At 42.9% G+C, this 20,406-nt stretch overlaps 2 protein-coding genes across 2 annotated transcripts in view; one reads left to right on the plus strand and one right to left on the minus strand.

Moving 5' to 3' along the window:
• LOC107228051 (zinc finger protein with KRAB and SCAN domains 8-like) overlaps positions 1 to 9,062 on the plus strand; it is a 490,765-nt gene extending 481,703 nt beyond the window's left edge. The window contains exon 7 of the mRNA XM_046735784.1: positions 8,722 to 9,062. Within this exon, the coding sequence (XP_046591740.1) occupies positions 8,722 to 9,029 (308 nt within the window). The 3' untranslated portion in view covers positions 9,030 to 9,062. The remainder of the gene's footprint in view (positions 1 to 8,721) is intronic.
• A 1,450-nt stretch (positions 9,063 to 10,512) lies between these two features.
• LOC124293418 lies at positions 10,513 to 18,933 on the minus strand. Its single transcript, XM_046734268.1, has 2 exons — positions 18,902 to 18,933; positions 10,513 to 12,541 (listed from the first exon to the last, which is right to left on the minus strand). The coding sequence occupies exons 1-2, from the start codon at positions 18,931 to 18,933 to the stop codon at positions 10,513 to 10,515; spliced, it is 2,061 nt and encodes a 686-aa protein (XP_046590224.1).
• Positions 18,934 to 20,406: the final 1,473 nt, after the last annotated feature.

A 20,406-nucleotide genomic window follows, 5' to 3' on the forward strand; every position in this document is an offset into this window, starting at 1 on the left:
AAAAAAAGGACTCTTGTTGTAGCAACTGAAGTTTCAGTTATCGCGAAACCTTTTTATCGTACGCACGGAGTCCCGGAGCAAAAAACATATAAACCCATTGCCTTTGGCAAACGAATTATACGATCGAGCGCTGTCTCTCAACTAAATCATACGAACGAGCGCTGTCTCTCAACTGAATCATACGATCGAGCTTGTCTCATCGAATTTGTGGCAGTACATCCTGTGAAGCTCGGTCAGCATTTCCCATTGGATTATAATTCTGCTTTGTCAACGTTTTGGACTACATCATCACGATACAACAGCCGCCCAGTCTCCACCAGCAGCATTCACCACGGATAACTTCAATCAAAAAAGATAAGTGAACACAATTGGACACTCCTTGTGATAACAAGTTCGAAGATTATCGTTACGCGCTTCATACCTCGTTGAAAGAATACGTTCAGTTTTTCCTTGTTACATTTTTACCAGTTTCATTTAATTTGATTGTAATATTATATTTTCCTTGATAAAAAATGAGTCGAGACGCGAAAAAGGCTGCCCTTATCGTTCAAAAAGGCAAAGGCCTTAACGAACAATTGAATATATTGACCAACGGGCTCGAACAAGCGGAGATTGATTACGTAAATGCAAAACTTCGCTTAGAAAGAATTACTGTTTTATTTCACGCGTATGAAGAACACCATGACGAACTCGCTATTCTCGATGCCGATAACGTACAAATACAAGAGATTGACAGTCTCAGAGACAAATATTACCGGGTCGCGAGCCGAATTCAAACGATGCAAGTAGCTAACGCCGAAAATAATATTACCGCGCCTATCGGAAATTCAACGTTCATGGAGAGACAGAGATTGTTGAAATCACCAGCGGCCGAAATTCCGAAATTCGATGGAAATCACGACAAGTGTCTATCGTTCAAGAATACTTTTAAGTCTATGGTAGAGTCGCGTACTGACATAGATAACGTCATAAAGTTCACTTACTTGAGAAACGCGTTACAAGGAGAAGCTCTCAACAAATTATCAATCTACGATCTTAGCGCGGAACATTACGAGAACGCGTGGAAACTTTTGACCGATTCTTATGACCGCAAACGTGTGCTCGTATCCAAGCATCTCGATGCCATATTAAACATTTCGACTATTGACAACGCATGAGCATGTTACAATCCTTGCAAGTAGAGCCAGACGAGAGAGTCATCATCAGAATATTAGAAAGGGCATTGCCAGTGCATATTCATAGAAAATGGGAAGAGTCTTTGAGCCTGGACGAGCTACCGGAATTAAACAAATTTTATCAGTTCATTAATGAGACGATATTTAGACTTCGCACCTTTGAACGAGATGAGTCGCGGCGGGGAGGAAGTATCGCTATAAAACGGGGCGGACATCAAATTTCGAGCGGAAACAAATATCGACGACACGAGTCGGGCGTTCGCGCTTTCATCACGGGTACCTCAGACTCTTGCCCCAAATGCAAAGAATCTCACCCGTTGTTCAAGTGTCCAATTTTCGAAAAATTACCGATCAATCTAAGATGGAACGTAATTAAAACAGCAAGACTTTGCCGCAATTGTCTTCGCGCTCATCCCGGGCGTTGTACCGCCACCCATTGCAAGCGATGTAACGTTTATCACCATACGCTCTTACACGGAGAATCTGCGACGAAATTGGGACAGTTGTCCTACCAGAAAAAAGATCAAGACACGAATAATCCTCAAAAACAAGCATGACTAGCCAACATTGCTTTGAGTACCGCTGCACACACTTTTCAACCACAATTGATAATAAGTGCGATTGTTCGTGTAAGAAACGCGAACGGGACATTTATTCAAGCAAGAGTATTACTCGATACATGCGCAACAGCACATTTTGTCACAACAAAACTCGCGCGGTCATTAAATTTACCTATACGCAAATGTGCGATATCCATCAGTGCGATCGACGAGATGGAAACGAAATCAAACGGGTGTATTGATATTAGCTTCCGATCGTTGCACAGCGATTATCAAAAATCGTTGAATTTTCTAATGATTCCGAAAATCGCAGAATTCTCACCGAACAAAATCTTCCCGCGAAAACACTTCAACATTCCCCCTGATTCACCACTAGCCGATCCGCAATTCAATATACCCCGTCCAATAGATATGTTGATAGGTTCGGGTGCTACAATATCATTGTTGTCTATCGATCAGATCAATTTATCCCAAGGAAATTTCGACCTTTACGCCCAAAAGACTTTGCTTGGCTGGGCAATCGTGGGAGGAAATAATTCTCAAGATGCAAAGAATCGTGTGACGTGCAATTATAGCGAGTTAACGTCACAAATGAACAAGTTCTGGGTAATCGAAGAGCCTTATACGAAAAACACAAAAGATTCCCAAGAATCGTTGTGTGAGTCACATTATAGGAAAAATACAACGCGCAATACGGCTGGACGATACATAGTGCGCTTGCCATTCCGAGAAGAGAATATCGAACTAGGCAATTCTCGATCTTCAGCTTTGCGTCGTTTTTATTGTCTCGAACGTCGATTCAAAACGGATTCAAATCTTTTTGCGGAATATAGCAAAGTAATGCAAGAGTATATAACTCTTGGGCATATGTCATTAATAGAAAATGAAATTGAAGAAGGATATTATATGCCTCATCATCCTGTGATTAAAGAATCAAGCTCAACGACAAAACTACGGGTAGTGTATAACGCGTCCGCGAAAACTGAAAGGGGCATTTCTTTAAATGACGCGTTGATGGTCGGCCCGACCATACAGAATAAATTGTTTGAGCATATACTCCGATTTCGCATGTACGAGTACGTGCTCACAGCTGATATCGCAAAGATGTACCGACAAGTTCTCGTTGACGCTCGCGATAGAAAATACCAGCGTATTTTCTGGTACCACGAAAATAAAATAAAAGCGTATGAGCTGAACACTGTGACGTTTGGTGTTGCGTCCGCACCGTATTTAGCTATTCGGACAATTCAACAGCTCGCGGATGATGAAGGAGCGACTTTTCCGCTGGCGCAGAAGGTACTAAAACGCGACTTTTACGTCGACGATTTTCTTACGGGAGGGAATTCTATGGAAGAAGTCTTACAAGTACGTGATCAAGTCATCGAGTTGTTGAAACGCGGCGGATTTATTATACGTCAGTGGATGTCAAATCATACACACGCTCTCGACAACATTAATGAGAAAATTTTCGGAGTTGATTGCGCGGTGGAGCAAAATACCGTGTTGAGAACGTTGGGAGTAACTTGGAACTCGCAACGTGACACTTTTGTCTACAGTGCAAAGCCCATTGATTTAACAACAAAAATTACGAAACGGATCATTTTATCGGAAATCGCTAAAATTTTCGACCCTCTCGGTTTGTTAGGCCCAATAATCTTAACTGCAAAATCCATCATGCAAAAATGTTGGAACGCGAAAATCGATTGGGACGAATCAGTCACACAGGACTTGTTTACTATTTGGTCCTCTTTCGCGAGCCAAATGAATCTCATACGCGATGTATCCGTAGAACGACGGCTTTTAATCAAAGATCCAACGCGAATTGAGCTTCATGGTTTTTGTGACGCAAGTAAGATAGGCTATGGAGCATGCTTATATATGCGTTCTACGAATCAAAATAACGAAACGATCGTACGACTAGCTTGCGCAAAATCTCGTGTCTCTCCCTTAAAGGGAAATGAAGATGGGACTACTATTCCTCGGTTGGAACTTTGCGGCGCTCTAACTCTTTCGCGACTTTTCATTGAAGCTCGGTCGACCTTCGAATTTCATCTCGATAAAATTATTTTTTGGTCAGACTAGGGGCTTCGCCCCTGCGCGCTTCGCGCGCCAACCCCATCTCGGCGCTGCGCGCCTCACTATTTCCTTACGTATTGTCTAGTCGGTTGTTTCCGATCAACCCGACATTGCTATTGGCTCCCTATGTAGGTCTGCTCAGATTATTTTCGTAAACGAATCCACTCACATGTACAAAACTCCCGATGCCATGCAACCCCAATTGCATTCGGCGACTTATTTTGCTATAGTTATTATTTTCAGATTTTTTTACGTATATCTACGTATAGAGATATAGAGTCTACTGCGTCTGGTTTATAAGTACAAATAATTGATATCAATTCTTTGTTTTTTTAAATAAATTTATTCAACATTTTTCACTTTAAATTTAGTTCGAAGTTGACTTCGAATTTCATTGATTGATGAAAAATTTCGATATTCGCTTTCGCTCGTCTGAGCTCAGAGTAGATTCAATTGTTTATTTGCGAGTTTCCCCAGAAACTATTTTCGCCCGAGTCAGTTCCCGTTTTCGTGAAGAAGAATCGAACATTTCTTTAGAGCTCCTCAGAGCTTTTCATGAGGTTCGTGAGGATTGGTTGATAAAACAAACCTTTTTTTCTTTATCAGCTCCGATCTTGGTTATTAATGCAGAAGCTACGGCTGATCAAGTTTTTAGAGATCTTTGTACTTTCTTGACATGCGTAGGTTTACCTATACTTACTTTATGAAGGAATAAAGCTAATTAAATGAAAGACAAAACAAAGTAAAATAGATTTTCTATATTGAAATAACACAAAGATTACATGAAATTGTGTTTCGTACGTTGTTTTAAAATTTGCTGCATAAGGATTGATATCTATTATCAGTCTACCAATAATTTCTAACAGATTTGCTCTTCTTGCATCATTTTCTCTCAGCGCTAGCTGAGTTTGTAAGTCGTAGATGTAAATTTGTCCATATCTCGGTCGGTTATTGTTTGCGGTCTCTAAACTTGTAGATATTTTGTAACTCACATCCCCGATTATTTTCATCACATATGGTCCTGAATTCCCCATATCTGCCACGGTACAATTAAATGATGCAAACGCAAACGCGTCATTATATGATCGTATATGTTGTCTGAAGTGTCTTGATACTTCGTCATTCCCTTCTCGCAGACGTTGAAGTACATCAGGATATTCCGTTAATGGTGGTAATGTTATTTTTCCTCCATGACAGCAATTATTTGCCACCCTTCCTGTTTCATATTTGAACCTTTCTGCATTGCAATGTTTACATTTTACGTTCATTTCACCCATGTGTAGTTATTCTACAGTTTTAAAAGTGCCTTTTTCAATATCCCCGTTGTAACGATGCTCAGCAATGATTGATTCACTGTTCATTGCTTCCACTCGTTCTCTGTTTCTGTCTAATTCCAACCTGTCTCTGTTATCTTCTATTGTTTGGCTGAATACACACAGTTCCTTCTCCATCGATTTCAACGTATCACTGTCACTTAATATTTCATCACAAACATGAATTTCCGACACGTTATTCTTGCTTATAAGTCGTCGACACACGTTTTCGTCTGTCGTTTTATCTCGTTGTCTCTTGCTATCCACTTCAATTCCTTCTATGCTTGCTTTTCTTTTTTTCATCAATCTAAGCTTCCATTCGTTGGTTGAAAATTGGTGTTCCTTCTCTATTGGTATCGATCTATCTCCTTGACTTGCTGAATTATTTTTGCTACCGCTCTGCCCGTTATTCTCCAAAATCACCTTCTTTATATTATTTTTTTCTCTATATTTGCGTTGCTGTTCACTCCGCAAAACACGTCTTTCTTTTGTGGTTAACATAGATCCTGGTCGTCCTCTTGCCTGATTATAGAAATATTTGTTTATTATTCTTCTCTGGCTTATTTGGTTATTCGCACTTACAATTTTATTTTCCTTTTTCTTTTGTGATACGTCCGACCATCCACCGTCTCCATCGCCTTGTCTGCTGGTTGAAACTCCTCCTTTCTGTTCGTTGGTTGAAAAGCCAGTATGATATTTTTTGTTCGCTTCCCTATATTTTCGCTGCTGTTCTCGTCGTCTAATTTTTCGCTCTTCTATGTCCATCACATTGGTTGGTCGTCCTCTTGATTTATTTTCCAAATCAATCATCACAATTTTATTTTCCTTTTTCTTTTGTGATACGTCCGACCATCCACCGTCTCCATCGCCTTGTCTGCTGGTTGAAACTCCTCCTTTCTGTTCGTTGGTTGAAAAGCCAGTATGATATTTTTTGTTCGCTTCCCTATATTTTCGCTGCTGTTCTCGTCGTCTAATTTTTCGCTCTTCTATGTCGATCACATTGGTTGGTCGTCCTCTTGATTTATTTTCCAAATCAATCATCACAATCGATTCTTCCAATTCTTCTACACCCTTCGTTGAATTATTTTTACTACCGCTCTGCCGGTTATTCTCCAAAATCACCTTCTTTATATTATTTTTTTCTCTATATTTGCGTTGCTGTTCATTCCGCAAAACACCTCCTTCTCTTGTGGTCAATATCGATCCTGGTTGTCCTCTTACCTAGTTATACGAATATTTGATGGATATTATTCTATGGCTTGTTTGGTTCTTCGCACTTACAATTTTATTTTCCTCTTTCTTTTGTGATACTTCCGACCATCCACCATCTTCATCGCCTTGTCTGCTGCTTGAAACTCCTTCTTTCTCCATTGTCATCGTAAATCCGGGCTGTCCTTTTGACTGTTTGGTGATATATTTAGATTTACTATTATTTGATTGTTACTTTTCATACTTATTACTCACTGTCTGAATTTTATTTTGGTTCTGCAAGACATCAAAGTGTCCACTGTCTCCGTCGCCGGTAAAGAGTAGTGAGAATTGTATTTCATTTTGTGATCCGATCCGGTGCGGATGAATTTGTTCTTCGCGATACACGATTAAACATATTTTAAAAATGTCCGCAGCTGCAGCTAATTCTGCTTCTCCCCCATATATTCCATTTTTCTTCATGTGCGATTTGTAATCACCAAGTGACCTAATCACAGCACCGTTTGACTCATTACCTGTAATAAAACCCGCAAATGTAGACCAATTATCCACTATATTTGAAACGATACTCAGTCTCACCTCTGCGTGTCGATCTTGAGTCCCGTATACACAATACGCCAACGCGCGAAAAAGACAATTCCCGTCGGGAATCATCTTGATAATTTTCATTTGCATTGTCATTTTTTGCGCGTCAGAAACAGATACCTATGAAGATATTTGTCATAAACAGCCGATGACAGCTGTCAAAGGGTTTCCTAGATGCTTTTTGTTTTGTTTTCGGGATCTCGGCCCACCGCCAACTTCATGCGTATACTATTGTTATTATAATCTTTTTTTACTATTGTTATTATAATCTTTTTTTTTACTATTGTTATTATAATCTTTTTCTACGTTCATTTGTTTGAAACTTTTTTATTAGATAGAGAGATTCGACAACCGTATTACAATGGCTTCAAAAATCTCCACAGACCTTGAAAGTTTTCGAAAGAAATCGTGTTTCCGAAATTCAATCTCTTCGAGATCAGGTCGAGTGGAGACACGTGCGTACAAAGGATAACCCAGCGGATGCACTTTCGCGAGGACAACTTCCTGCTGAATTTCTAAAAAACACGACGTGGTTCAAGGGACCATCGTGGCTTTCAAAACCAAAAAATCAATGGCCAGAGAACTTAGAAATTGTGATTTCAAGGTCAAAAGACACCTGTTGCTTAGTCGAATTGCCTAACGAACTGTTCAAACTTTTTTCTTCGTATGAAACAATGTTACATGTGCTAGCATTTTGTCTTCGTGTACGTCGAAACAATACATATGTTCAAAAAAATATCTGCGTGCAAGAAAAAATCGAATTAGAGCGCCGAATTCTGCAAATTATTCAACAAGAACAATTTCAAGACGAAATAAAATATATAAAAAAGACCGGTAGCGCAAAAGGCTCACGACTCTCCTCTCTCAATCCGTTTCTAGACGAGTATGGATTACTTCGTGTAGGTGGACGCTTACGACATGCTGAAGTAACGGACGATTATCGGTGCCCTATTCTGTTGCCCCCTCAGCATCATGTAACCGAATTAATTATCAAAAAGATTCACCATGAGAACTTTCACGCCGGGATTCAAGGTACCTTGAGCGCGATACGTCATCGGTTTTGGATAACAGACGGGAAAAATCAAGTTCGAAAGATTGTACGACGATGCGTGCGCTGCATTCGACATAGACCGAGTTTACTCCATGCTCGAATGGGAGATCTTCCGGAGTCGCGTGTCAAGGCTACGGGAGCTTTTACCCATGTAGGGGTCGATTTCTTCGGTCCCATTTACATAAAAGAAAAGAAACTTCCAAATCGCAATCGGGTAAAAGCGTACGGGTGCATTTTCATATGTATGTCAATTAAAGCCATTCATATTGAAATAACGAGTGACTTGACAACAGATGGCTTTTTAGGCGCGTTTAAACGTTTTATCGGACGAAGGGGAATACCTCGACACGTTTATTCCGACAACGGTACAAATTTCGTCTGTGCAAATAACAAATTACGCGAATTATACGCTCTTTTAAACTCAGAAGATTTCAAGAAGAATCTGAATACATTTGCCATCCGAAAGAATATAATTTGGCACTTTTCCCCTCCTATATCTCCTCATTTTGGGGGTATTTGGGAAGCAGCCGTCAAGTCTTTCAAACACCATTTCTACCGAACAATAGGCAACCAATTATTGACTTTTGAAGTATTCAACACCTTGACAATCGAAATAGAGGCCATATTAAATTCGCGACCTATCTGCTCTATTTCTACAGACCCAAACGATCCCCTTGCACTTACGCCGGCTCACTTTTTGATTGGTCGTCCTATGACTATGTTAGTCGAAAATGATTTTTCATCTGTTCCAGAAAATCGTCTCTCGAGTTGGCACTTCATCACGAAGGCTCGCCAAGATTTTTGGAAAAGATGGTATCAAGAATACCTTCATGAATTACAAAGGCGACAAAAATGGCATAAGTCAAAGGGTGAAATCAAAGTCGACACAATCGTCATCATCATCGACAAGAATATCCCGTGCATGCAGTGGAGACTGGGTATGGTGGTCGAAGTGTACCCAGGAAAAGACGGCATCATTCGAGTAGCTACTATAAAGAGGGCAAACGGAACGTACCAAAGAAACATTACGCAGCTTTGTCCGCTCCCAACCGAGAATTAAATATTAAACGTTTCACAAACCTTTACACAAAAATTGACACAATATTCCTCGTTTCCCTCGCAACGGGGTGAGTATGTTCCGTAGGAAGAGTAAAAACATAAATATATATGTATATCAGCACATATATACACTGTAACGTGGCAGTTCGGCTAGGCCTGCCCGTTACAAGAGACTCCCTGAACCCTGGGCGAGATCCCGGAATCAGGGTCTAGAAAATCGAGTCGCGGAATAATTTCAGAGAGCGCCAGAACTGGAGTCACGCACCCGAGCTTCGACAGGGACGAAATAGAGCATTGCGACCCAGATATTTCAGGCTTTTGTTTTTAATTTTTTTTCGAGTGCACCGGCTACCCTCCAGTGACCAACTCCAACACCGAACATCTTTCGAGGCAAGGCGAAACCACGACGATCTCGCGGGAAGGACACCGAGGCTGCGGAGGGGGAGGCAACGCAGACCCCTGCAGCGAGGGAATCCAAGGCGGACGCGATTCCCGCTGGCGGCCGGCGCGCCGCAGCCTCCCCGCTCGCCCCGCTTACGCCCAACCAAGGCAACCGCGAGGTACCAGCTAGCGACGAGGGAGCACCACCCCGCCCAACCCCAGGACTACGTAGAGCTGCGCGGGAGACGACATCGCGATCTAGCCTTAAGTTCTGCGCCGCGTAGAGACGACAGGTGCGCGGCAAGTTGCGCAATCCCCAAAATCGATGACCGATCGATTGTTGCGCATTCTTAGGGTGATGACGTCACGAAAAATTAGCGCGACGAGATCGGCGTGGCGACCATCCTAGATCACTCTAGTTCTGGTGGTTCACGAGAACTAGTGAGCGTAGCGATTGTGCGTTTTTTGTTGTTTGGGCTTTGAGTGATTGCGAGGAAAATGGCCGGAAGAAACCACGAGGGAGTTGGCCCTTTTGTCGAGTGGATGTGGAGCGGTAAGCGTTGCTAACATTCTCGCGATCGAATTTCGAGGGTAATTGAGTAAAGGCTGATCAGATAAAGGATAGCCGTTTGGTAGTTTGCGTGTCGAAAAGTACTCGGAATTCGTTTGCTGATTCTTTTGCTTGGTGACCGTAGCCTGAGTTGCGCGTGAGAGAGTAACGTTAACTTCGGGGAATCCAGAAAATCGAGTCGAGCCACGGGTTGTCATGCAAATATTGCGCAACGATTATATAGGTATTTATATGTTTATTCAAACAGAGAATTGAATGATGATTGATAACAAAAATGGTAAAAGGAAGTGTTAACGTTATATTATATTAAATTTGACGTGCGTTACGCCTGGAAGCAGTATTGAGACTGCTCACACGGCCTCTCGCCGGGCTCGGCGACAGTGCATATGAAGTGCATAATCGCGTAATTTGAGCACTGCTGCCGATAAGAAAGCCAAGCGCATAAGGCGGGCTACGCTGCATGATAAATTTTGTATTCATCTAAATAATCCCCGGCATGTTCCTACGAGAGGATATAAACTGTTGCATTTCATTAGAAATGTTCCAGCTCCATCACATCCCCCGACGAAGACAAAGGCGCGTCTCTGCGGCTTCTGATTTCTCGTAGGATTCTTTCGTTGCTTTTAGCCTGTGTCTCAATCCTGCGTTTTAATTTCCTTCGTTCTACTACTTCCAAAGCAGAGGGATTCCTTTGGCAACAATATCCGGCGAACGCCGAGATATAGGTTGGTATATTAAATTTCCACAGCAAGAGTAGAATAGACAAGACGGATATCGTTCCAGAAACGGCAGCTATTGATGGGATCCCTATACCTTTGAAGTTAGCCCATGTATTGTTGACCCGAAGGGTCGCTTCGTTATTCGCGAGGACACTCTCAAGGTCTAAAATGGCTTGTCCTTGATCCTTGAGGGTATCCAAGTTAATCACGTGATGCAATACAATTTCCCGGCCTGTTACAAATTTGTTTAGCGGGGAAATGGTATCTGCATGTATTTCTGTTAATTGAGAAGTCATATGTTCTACGATTAATTTGACTCGCGTTTTCAAAGTTTGAAGTTCGCAGCTCTGATTCGTGGTTATCAGGGATGGCTTGGTGATTTGAATAATAAAAGTCTGCATTGAAGCGCATGTTATGGTTACCTCAATCGGCTTCGAAGGTAAGATTATTTGCGATCCCTGCGTTCTTATGTAAGCAATATCTGTGACGAGAAAACGACTCAGAGTGCATCTTCGTGGTATGGGATCAGTTATTTTCTCACAAAGTTCAATAGTATCGTTGCGATGTCCCACATCGCGGTAATCACCAATGAAATAATCGGTTATCTGTTTCAGTTGAGAAAATGTGACTTCTCTTATAAAATTCTTACGTACTAATTTCAAAGCATATGTTGGGTTAAGCGTTACATAAGTGTGATTTATTCTTACGGGTACCGGGGTATTCTGAATTATTACCCAAGGTTCCTTTTCTAAGTAAGGCACTGTGAGTATATAGATAAGTTTGCCTTTATCTGTGGTTATAGTTAAATCACTTATTTTAATAAACTTCTCGTAATTTTCCTCTTTAATAGGTATTAGTGTCTTTTTGTCATTGGCGTCGAAAGCTTGAAGAGCTGTCATAAGCTCCTTTGGAGTAAAAAGGGTGTTATCGATGATACCATGCCTTCCTAATTGTACGGCAGTCATTACCAGGTCGATCAGTCTTTGCAGTTCCTTGATTTCAAATAAACTTAGAGTTATAGCTTCCATGTATTCCTGATAAGCAAGCGTTTCGTTACCTTTTATTTTTAATGATTCTAATTGTCCCCATACAGTTTCCAAAGAGTGTTTAAGTTTGAGCTGATTTGTATTCAAGATATTAATTTGGACTTGATTGATGTGCAAGGACTTGGTTACCACAAGATTTAGAGTGTCCGTTACATTTTTTAGTGAGGCTAGATTCCCATTAATTATTTCCAAATCATCCGCGTCAGCAGTTCCATAGATTGATTTTTGGATTGTTCCTAAAAAGTTAAACATTCCTCTTTTCGGTCTGATGTTTGGCGTGAGATAAGATTTCCTTAGGGGATACATTTCATTTGCCAGACCCGTCAGAAGGACGTGTTTTCCAAATACCGCCTCAGCCTCGCGCGAGGCTTCGTAAGTAACATCGCTCGACGCGAGCGCTTTCGGAGTACTTGTTTTGGTTCCGTGGGATTGAGATTCCCTTAATTTAGAGGGGCGGCGCGTCATTTGAAGAATAGGCGCACCCAAGTCTAAAATGACTTCCAAAATATTCTTGTGTGACGAGGCACGGGCAAATTCTAAATCTAAAGCGTCCAGGGCGGACTGGGCGAGGGATCGCTGACCAGGGTTCCAATGGTCCAGATCGGTATCCCGTATCGTCTGGAGGCCTCCGAGTTTGTCGTGAATGTCGAGTAATGGTTTGGTGAACCCACTTGCGTCAATGGATTGGAATATCTTCCATCTTTCCTGGTACATGTATACTTTGCCCACTTCCTCCTGGAGTAAAGTCCCATTGATAACTGAGACATCGAAGTAGGCTAGGGACAGACTGCTACACCTATAACAAAAGAAACTAAGACTCTATTCCGTGGAGATCCAATCGTTACCCTGAACCCGTTTTAGTTTAATTCTAGGGACTGGATCGTTTTCCCTTGGTCCGGTGTCGTATTCGTAGTACGGTTTGGTATTATTCAGATGGGTCTTCCAATAAGACGCTGTGGAATCATCCGCGGTTTTCTTGTAAGTGATATTTCCTTTTTGTTCGTTGATCTCGACGACGACGAATGGTCCATTCCAAATCCTTTCCAAGGCGTTCTGTCGCGTATGGTTCTTGATCATTACTTTATCTCCCACTTGATATAAAGGAGTTTGTCGTCGTGTTCCTTGGTCCACTTGTTTTTGGTTTTTCTCTCTGGATTTGGTAAGCCAGACCAGAGCTTTCTCGAACCGTTCCTCCCATTTTCGTATCCACAACATTTTCTTACTAATCACGGTTTCCAATCGGTTTTCGCGGAAACCGTCAGGATTGTTGGCTTCGTGACAGAACATGAGGTTGTGAGGCGTTTCACCTGTTGATTGATGAACGGAAGTGTTATAGGCACGTGCCATTTCTATTAAAACCTTGTCCCAAGTGTGTATTCTCTCTTTGCAGGCAGTTCGAATATAGTCTTTCAAGACACCATGCATTCGTTCTATAGAGCCGTTCGACTGCGGGTGATATGCAGTTGTGGTGATATGTTTGATATTATAGTGTTCGAGAAAGGAATCGGTCAGCTCGTTACAAAACTCCTTTCCCATGTCCGTCAAGATTACTTTGGGGCACCCGAAGTTACCTATCCAGTACTCTGATAGAGCCTTGATAACTTCTGTCGCGGTTTTGTTCGTAAGTGGGGCACATTTAATGAATTTAGTTATTGAATCCTGCATCGTGAGGATATATCGGTGTTTATTCCAAGTTTCGACCAGAGGTCCGACGATATCTATTGAAATTTGATCGTTAGGTTTTTCAGCAAAGGTTTCGAAAAGAATGGCGGGTGATTTCATTTGTATCCTTTCCTTTTTATACATCTGACACGTGGGGCATGCCTGGATAAATGAATTGATATCATTCTCCATACGTGACCATACGGCCGTTTCTTTTACTCGGTCAATTGTTTTTGCTAGGCCAAAGTGTCCATTGATGTCGTTGTGAGCGCTGGCCATGATTTCTTTCTGTTGCTGTTTGTTAGGCACATCCTTTCCTGTCAAGCAAAATGATATGTCTGCACCTGAGTCCTGACGTATCCTCTTGAGATCTTCAATGATCGAATTGGTTTCTTCTTTGGTGGTTTTCTTAGGGTCAATCCAGAAGTATATCTTTTCGTACCTTTTCGGATGAATGTAGTTTCTGAGTTTCTCACGTCTATCAGTCTGATTCTTTGGTATAATCAGGGTGTTGTCAGAGGCATCCTTTTCTTCTAGGGTAATCTTCACCCATTTGCCGTCCTCCCCTTTTCGATTTCGGTTGGGAACGAGTTTGACGTGAGATTCTGTTCTGCCTGTTGTGATTGACAATCTCTCGATGTCAATGTGGCGTGCGGCAATATGGTGGACCCACTTGGGATTCCTGTCAATGGGTGTGATTTCGTATAGTCCCTTTTCCAATTCGGTGAGTTTTCCGAAGATCTCTTCCTTTGTGCGAAAGACTCTAGATAACTCATCCGCTACTACGTTACTTTTTCCCGAAACATGTTCTATCAGGAATGAGTATTCCTCCAATCTTAGTCTCCAACGCAGCAGGCGTTGACTGGGGTCTACGCAATTTTTCAGCCATACGAGTGCACGATGATCGGTGCGGATGATGAAGGGTTTATCCGGTGTATTGAGCAAATATACTCTTAGTCTCTTGACGGCCCATACAACCGCAAGCATCTCCTTCTCCGTCGTACTGTAATTCCTTTCCGCATCATTCAGGGTTCGAGATAAGAAATATATGGGGTGGCCGTCTTGAGATAGTACCGCTCCAATTCCATCGTTTGACGCGTCGGTGGTTACGACGTATTGTTTAGCTGGGTCTGATCTCACAAGTATCGGTGGTGTGACCAACTTTTCTTTCAGGGTTTCGAAGGCTTCTTGGCAGGCTGCTGACCAATCCCATGGGATGTCCTTTCTTGTTAACCTTGTTAATGGTTTCGCTAACATTGAAGAGTTTTGTATGAACTTTCGGTAATACCCCGTCAAACCAAGGAAGGATCGAATCGTCTTAACGTTGACTGGAACGGGTAATTGTTGTATCGCTCTGGTCTTTTCCGGATCTGGTTTGCTTCCTTCGTCAGTGATGACATATCCGAGGTATCTCACTTCAGTTTTCATGAAGGCGCACTTCTCTGGCTGGAGTTTCAAGTTACATTGTCTTAAACGCTGAAATACGGTTCTTACATTTCGATGGTGTTCTTCCTCCGTTTCACCAAAAATTATTACGTCATCAATGTAGACGCAACAGATCTTCTGATTCAATCCTCTCAGCGCATCGTTCATCATGCGTTGGAAGGTCGCAGGAGCGTTCTGTAATCCGAAAGGCATTCGTTGGTATTCGAAATGCCCGTCAGGGGTTGAGAAGGCAGTGTATTTCTTGGAGTCAGTAGCCATGTTGATCTGGTGGAATCCTGCGGCCATGTCGACAGTAGTAAAGAACTTGGCCCTTCCCATGTGATCGAGTAAATCCTCGATTATTGGTATCGGATAAGAATCCTGAACGGTAAGTTCATTAATCTTCCTGAAATCGATCACAATTCTATACTTGGGCTTTCCGTCGGGGCCCGGTTTTTTGGGTACAACCCAAACTGGCGAGTTGTATGGCGACTCGGATTCCGTTATTATTCCTTGTTTCAACATTTTCTCTACTCCCTCTTTTACAACCTGCTGGTGCAGCTGTGGAGCACGGAAACTTTTCACATTTACAATGCGTTGAGGATCTGACAACTCGATGCGATGTTCAGCCATTGAAGTTCCATTGACCATGTCTTCCTCCTGTAAGGCAAAGATATCGCTGTAATCCTGAAGAATACTCCAAATTTCTTTCTGGTACTCATCCGGTAGGTGTTTCAAGTCGACAGTATGTTGGAGCGCCTGCTCTCTTTCATCACGTGGTTGTTGCCATACACCCGGGGTTGACATACTCTTTACTCGGTGGACTTGGACGTTCTCCAGTCCGAGCTCGATATCCTCGTGTTCAGCGGTGGTGATGATTCCATAAGCCGTACCATGATTGTTCGTGTGTACAATCTGCACCGGGATATTTTCCATAGGCATTCCGTCTTTATAGACCATGCGTAACATGAGATCGAGATTCTTTTCGTCGGTATCGATGGCAATTTTGTTCACCGAATTTGGTTTAAATCGAATTTTTCGGTCGCTACTAAGGTGGTGTATCTTATTCTTCAGGGTGAGCGTCGAGGCATTCAACTGGAAATCTCGCCTCCTCATAAACGGGTTTCCCATGATTCCATCTTCTTCGTCAGGCAGATAATCGTCTGGTATAATGACGAATTCGTCCTTTAGCCCCATGTGAGTTAGTACAGCAATTTCATTCGCGGAATTTAGCGCTTTGCCAGTCTTAAAGGAAATTTTGCGTTTGATAATTGGACAAATTTGTTTATCCGATGGATAAATAACCTTCCGTTTTATGAGGCTTATTGATGCACCTGTATCGACCATAAGGGCTACTCCTTGCTTTGTTTCTCCAAATTTTATTACAGCACACTGTAGTAACCCCTGTGAAACTGAACATACACGGGCTCCTGTTGGCACTCGTCCTCTAGTTCGTCCTCCTGTCCCTTTATTTCCTCTTCCTCTGACTGGAGTTCCTCTGACGTGCAATTGACTTGGTCGTTGGGCGGTTTGTCTTTGAGGCTGGCGTTTTGAAAATTTGCGTCTCGCTTATTGCCGTTAGTATTAGGGCGTTGGTCGTTCTGTGGTCGGCGCGGAGCGTAGCAGTTCCGGCTGTAGTGTCCTCTGGTTCCGCAATTATGACATACTGCTTGTTGTTCATGGGCGGTCCGATGTGTGTTACAGGTATGGCATTCACATCTCTGGAGTTCTTTATCTTCATCTTGTTCCGCTTCATCGTGGTGGTGGACAGACGCTGGTGGTCGAGGAGTTGACCTTGGCGAGTTCGTCGAGGTTCTTTGTTGTACCTGGAATCTTCGCGTATCTGATGCGCTGCCTGGCCCGTAAATTTGGGACTTGTTCCAAAACGTGGGTTTCGAGGCTGTGTCGTTACTGTTCATCAGCTGTTGTCGATGCATTCGGAAATTCAATTCCTCGCCTTCGGCTTCTTTCGCAGCCTTCTGGGCTTCTAGTAACTTGAAGTACTGACGGTTTTTGACTTGATGGAATATCCTCGGATTAAGTCCATATAGATAGTACTGGCACACTCTATTTTCGAGGTCTTGAAGATTAGGATCGATGTTCGCTCGTAGTTGTTGATTCGAGAAGGCAGCTACGAGGTCTTGGTAGATCTGATTGAATTTGAGATTGTAGGCGTCCACAGTGTCGCCCTTTTGGCCTGTTCTGCCAAGCTCCATTTCCAATGTGGTGGCACTTTTCTCGACAATAACGGCTGATCTTATGACTTCGAGTAAAGTTGGGATTGTACGAGGTCTCCTCTGGTTGATGGTCTTCTGAAGAGCTCCTCCTGTCTTCAAGCTGATTACCATGCTCAAAAACGGGAAACGTTGGGTTGGCATAACTACCATATCGGCGGCTTTTACTTGCATGATCCAAGCGTGTACGTCTTCGCCTGCTTTTCCTTCCAGTCTGCAATCAATCATCTTGATGGCTTGAAACGCGGGTAGGAAATCTTGGATCGCATAGGGCTCGTCCGCTGGGCGATTTGGTTCTCCGGGGTATCTTCCGGCAGCATCGGGGCGTAGGCTGACATCATTCAAGTAAGCTTCCGTTCGTGCATACGGGCCTGGGTCTCTTGGATTCCGAGGGGGAAACACGTCTCGGGGTGGCGCAGTTGCCGGTAGTTGAATTCTTGTTTGGTTTCTTCGCGCAAGTTCCTCAATGTTTCTCATTATCTCTTGCTGTTGGCGTAAAGCTTCGGGATCACTCAGCAACTGGGACATACTGAACGTCACAGTGTCCGGACGACGATGTGGTAAAGTAGCAGACATTTCCAAGGCTCTTCGAAGTTCATCCTCTTCTTGCTGTTCTAGACGACGACGCGGGACGTTGTTACGGGTATTGCTACCAGTACCTCGTGGGATTTCGTAATCCGTCGGACCATTAGGCCACTGTGGACTAGGCCTTGGTGTAAGGCGTACGTTCGGCATCCGTGATAAACGTCGGCTTTCCTCGAGAACGCGTTGCAGTGTCGAATCCGTATCCGACAAGATATCATGGTTTACATTGGCTCGCGCGGTGGAGAATCGGTCGTTTTCTAATGAGCGATTTTGGTGAAGGATCGGTACTGCCATCGCATTTATACCTTGATGGTCCGAGTCTGAATTGGCTGGGGAGCCCACCTCATTGACGCGCGGTGTCGGTGGCAGCAATCGGTTTTGAGCGAGCCCGTATAATGCCGAGTAACGTGGTGGGTTTGTTACGATTGAGGGAGCTATCTGAGAAGGACCTTCCACCTCTGATTCAACGAGACGCGCGGTATCTAGTTGAATTCGCGGTATCGCTCCGGTATGGTTTCCGGGCGGTCTCAAAATATTAGAAACATTCGGATCATCGCTAGTTGTTAAGCGATAATAGTTACTGATTGCTTCTCGATTGGTATTACTATTTGTAAGAGCTTCCTCTTGACGGTTTTCTTCGGTTAATTGGTTATTCGGTTGTTGCATTTCCTGAAACATTTGGTTGGTGACGCTTTCAAGCGTGTCTTCGGGACGCGGAACTGTTTCAGAGTTTCGATTTATTTCTACATTATTGCGACGAATGAAGTCGGGTTCACGGCGTTCTTGATTTCTCAATTGAATAAAACGGGTAACCTCTTCTATAGGCAAATCTTCGCGGCGAGCAAGTTGACGCGCAGTTAACCTCTCTCCGTTTAATTGCTCTAGACCAAGACGGTATCTGCCCATTGCAGTTAAATCATTACGTTCGGTGGCTTCTTGTAGCCTATTCACAAGCTGAGTCATTTGGTTCGTCAAATCCCAAAATCTCTCTTCAAACCGGGATTCAGAAGTGACGGATTGTCCATCTTCTGCAGTCTCAACAATAGTGGGAGGTACTGCCGATCTCCGGTCATTGTTTTCGTTCACGTCCATTGTGAATTTATTTTTTTTTTAAATTTACCTTGAGTCAAGCTTTGACTTTATTTATTTGAATGATTCAAGTTTGACCATCAAATTCTTAGTTTCGATCACGATTTGTCCTTCGATAAGTTTATGGTGACTCGAGTAAGTAACAAAATGCTTGTACTTACGCTAGGAGTAGCCAAATTGGGGTGTGAAGCATCACACTCGAAGATCGTGGTAGCCGTCGGTACGAGGCTTCGATGTCCTGGAGTCTCTGACAGGCACCGGGGGCAAGAATATAAGAGCGGTTCGAGTCTCAATGTCCTTATTCTAACTTCACTTCACTTAGATGGTTTAAACGCGAAGTTTATTGTATCTAAGGAGTGCAGAATTTTATACTTGCTTCCTTTCCAATAAATACACAAGTTCACTATAGGAATTGTCCAGTGTAGAATCAGGCGGTCTACACTCAGTCCCTGGTTATCAAGCGGTCTACACGCAGTCCTTGATTGTCTACGCAAGGCGGCCTTTCACTCTATCCCTTGCTAGGTACAATTCGTAATAATTACTTATAAACGCGTAGCCGAAGGTTCGCGCGTGAATTTATTGGGCTTACGCACTCACTTCCAAAATTCGTCACTATGATCCGGCCGTTTGATACGCGCGCCGCGTTCGTTGGTTTAAACCGGATCCTGGCAGGATCGCCAAATTTGTCATGCAAATATTGCGCAACGATTATATAGGTATTTATATGTTTATTCAAACAGAGAATTGAATGATGATTGATAACAAAAATGGTAAAAGGAAGTGTTAACGTTATATTATTGTTACAAGGGGTGAAATCACCCGTTTTGCCCCCTCTTTAATGATCTAGTAGTCAGCATAGATAAAAGACGTTTATAAACCTCTTATGTCTTTAAAAAGAATAAGGTTGCTGCGCCAACCGATATTATTGTAAAAACAGTCTTGTTTCAGACTTTAAACAAGAAACACGTATATTGCATTAAAAGCATTTATCACGATATTTTTGTTCACGCCTTTGATTTGATAATAAGTAAACTCGCGGATCCATATTTTATTAACGTAACGCCTAAATCGTTACAATTGGTGTCAGAAGCGGGATCTTGAGTTCTTATTAATTGAATCAACTCAGTGCGCGAACTTTAATTATGAGTAGCAGTCGTTTGACGCGCTCACGAAGAAGAGAAAGTAGCGGAGAAGAACCTTTTGTTATGGAGAATCCGCGGGTCCCTGAAACAATTCCATCGCCTTCAGTGGACCCTCTTCCAATTCCTTCGACAATCTCTCAAATTGATCTGCTGAAGATCATGTCTCAACAGCAAGAGGCTGCTGAGCGCCAACAACAGCAACTTCTTCAGCTGCTTCTTGATCAACAAGAGCAGCGAAAAAGAGAACAAGAACAACAGTTGGAACAGCGAAAAAGAGAACAAGAACAACAGTTGGAACAGCGAAAAAGAGAACAAGAACAACAGTTGGAACAGCAAAGAAGAGAACAGGAACAACAGCTGGAACAGCGCAGGCTTGATCGAGAGGCACAAGAACGATCCGAAACTAGTCTACACGAACTGTTCCGGACGACTGTGGCAGCTCTTCAGGCTGTTCATCAGGTGAATGGCTCAGGAGAACCGGCTGTCACTCCACGAGGTTCCGGAGTCATTACGCCGCTTCCCTC

Source organism: Neodiprion lecontei, chromosome 3, assembly GCF_021901455.1.
Source record: "Neodiprion lecontei isolate iyNeoLeco1 chromosome 3, iyNeoLeco1.1, whole genome shotgun sequence".
NCBI classification, from domain to species: Eukaryota; Metazoa; Arthropoda; class Insecta; order Hymenoptera; family Diprionidae; genus Neodiprion; species Neodiprion lecontei.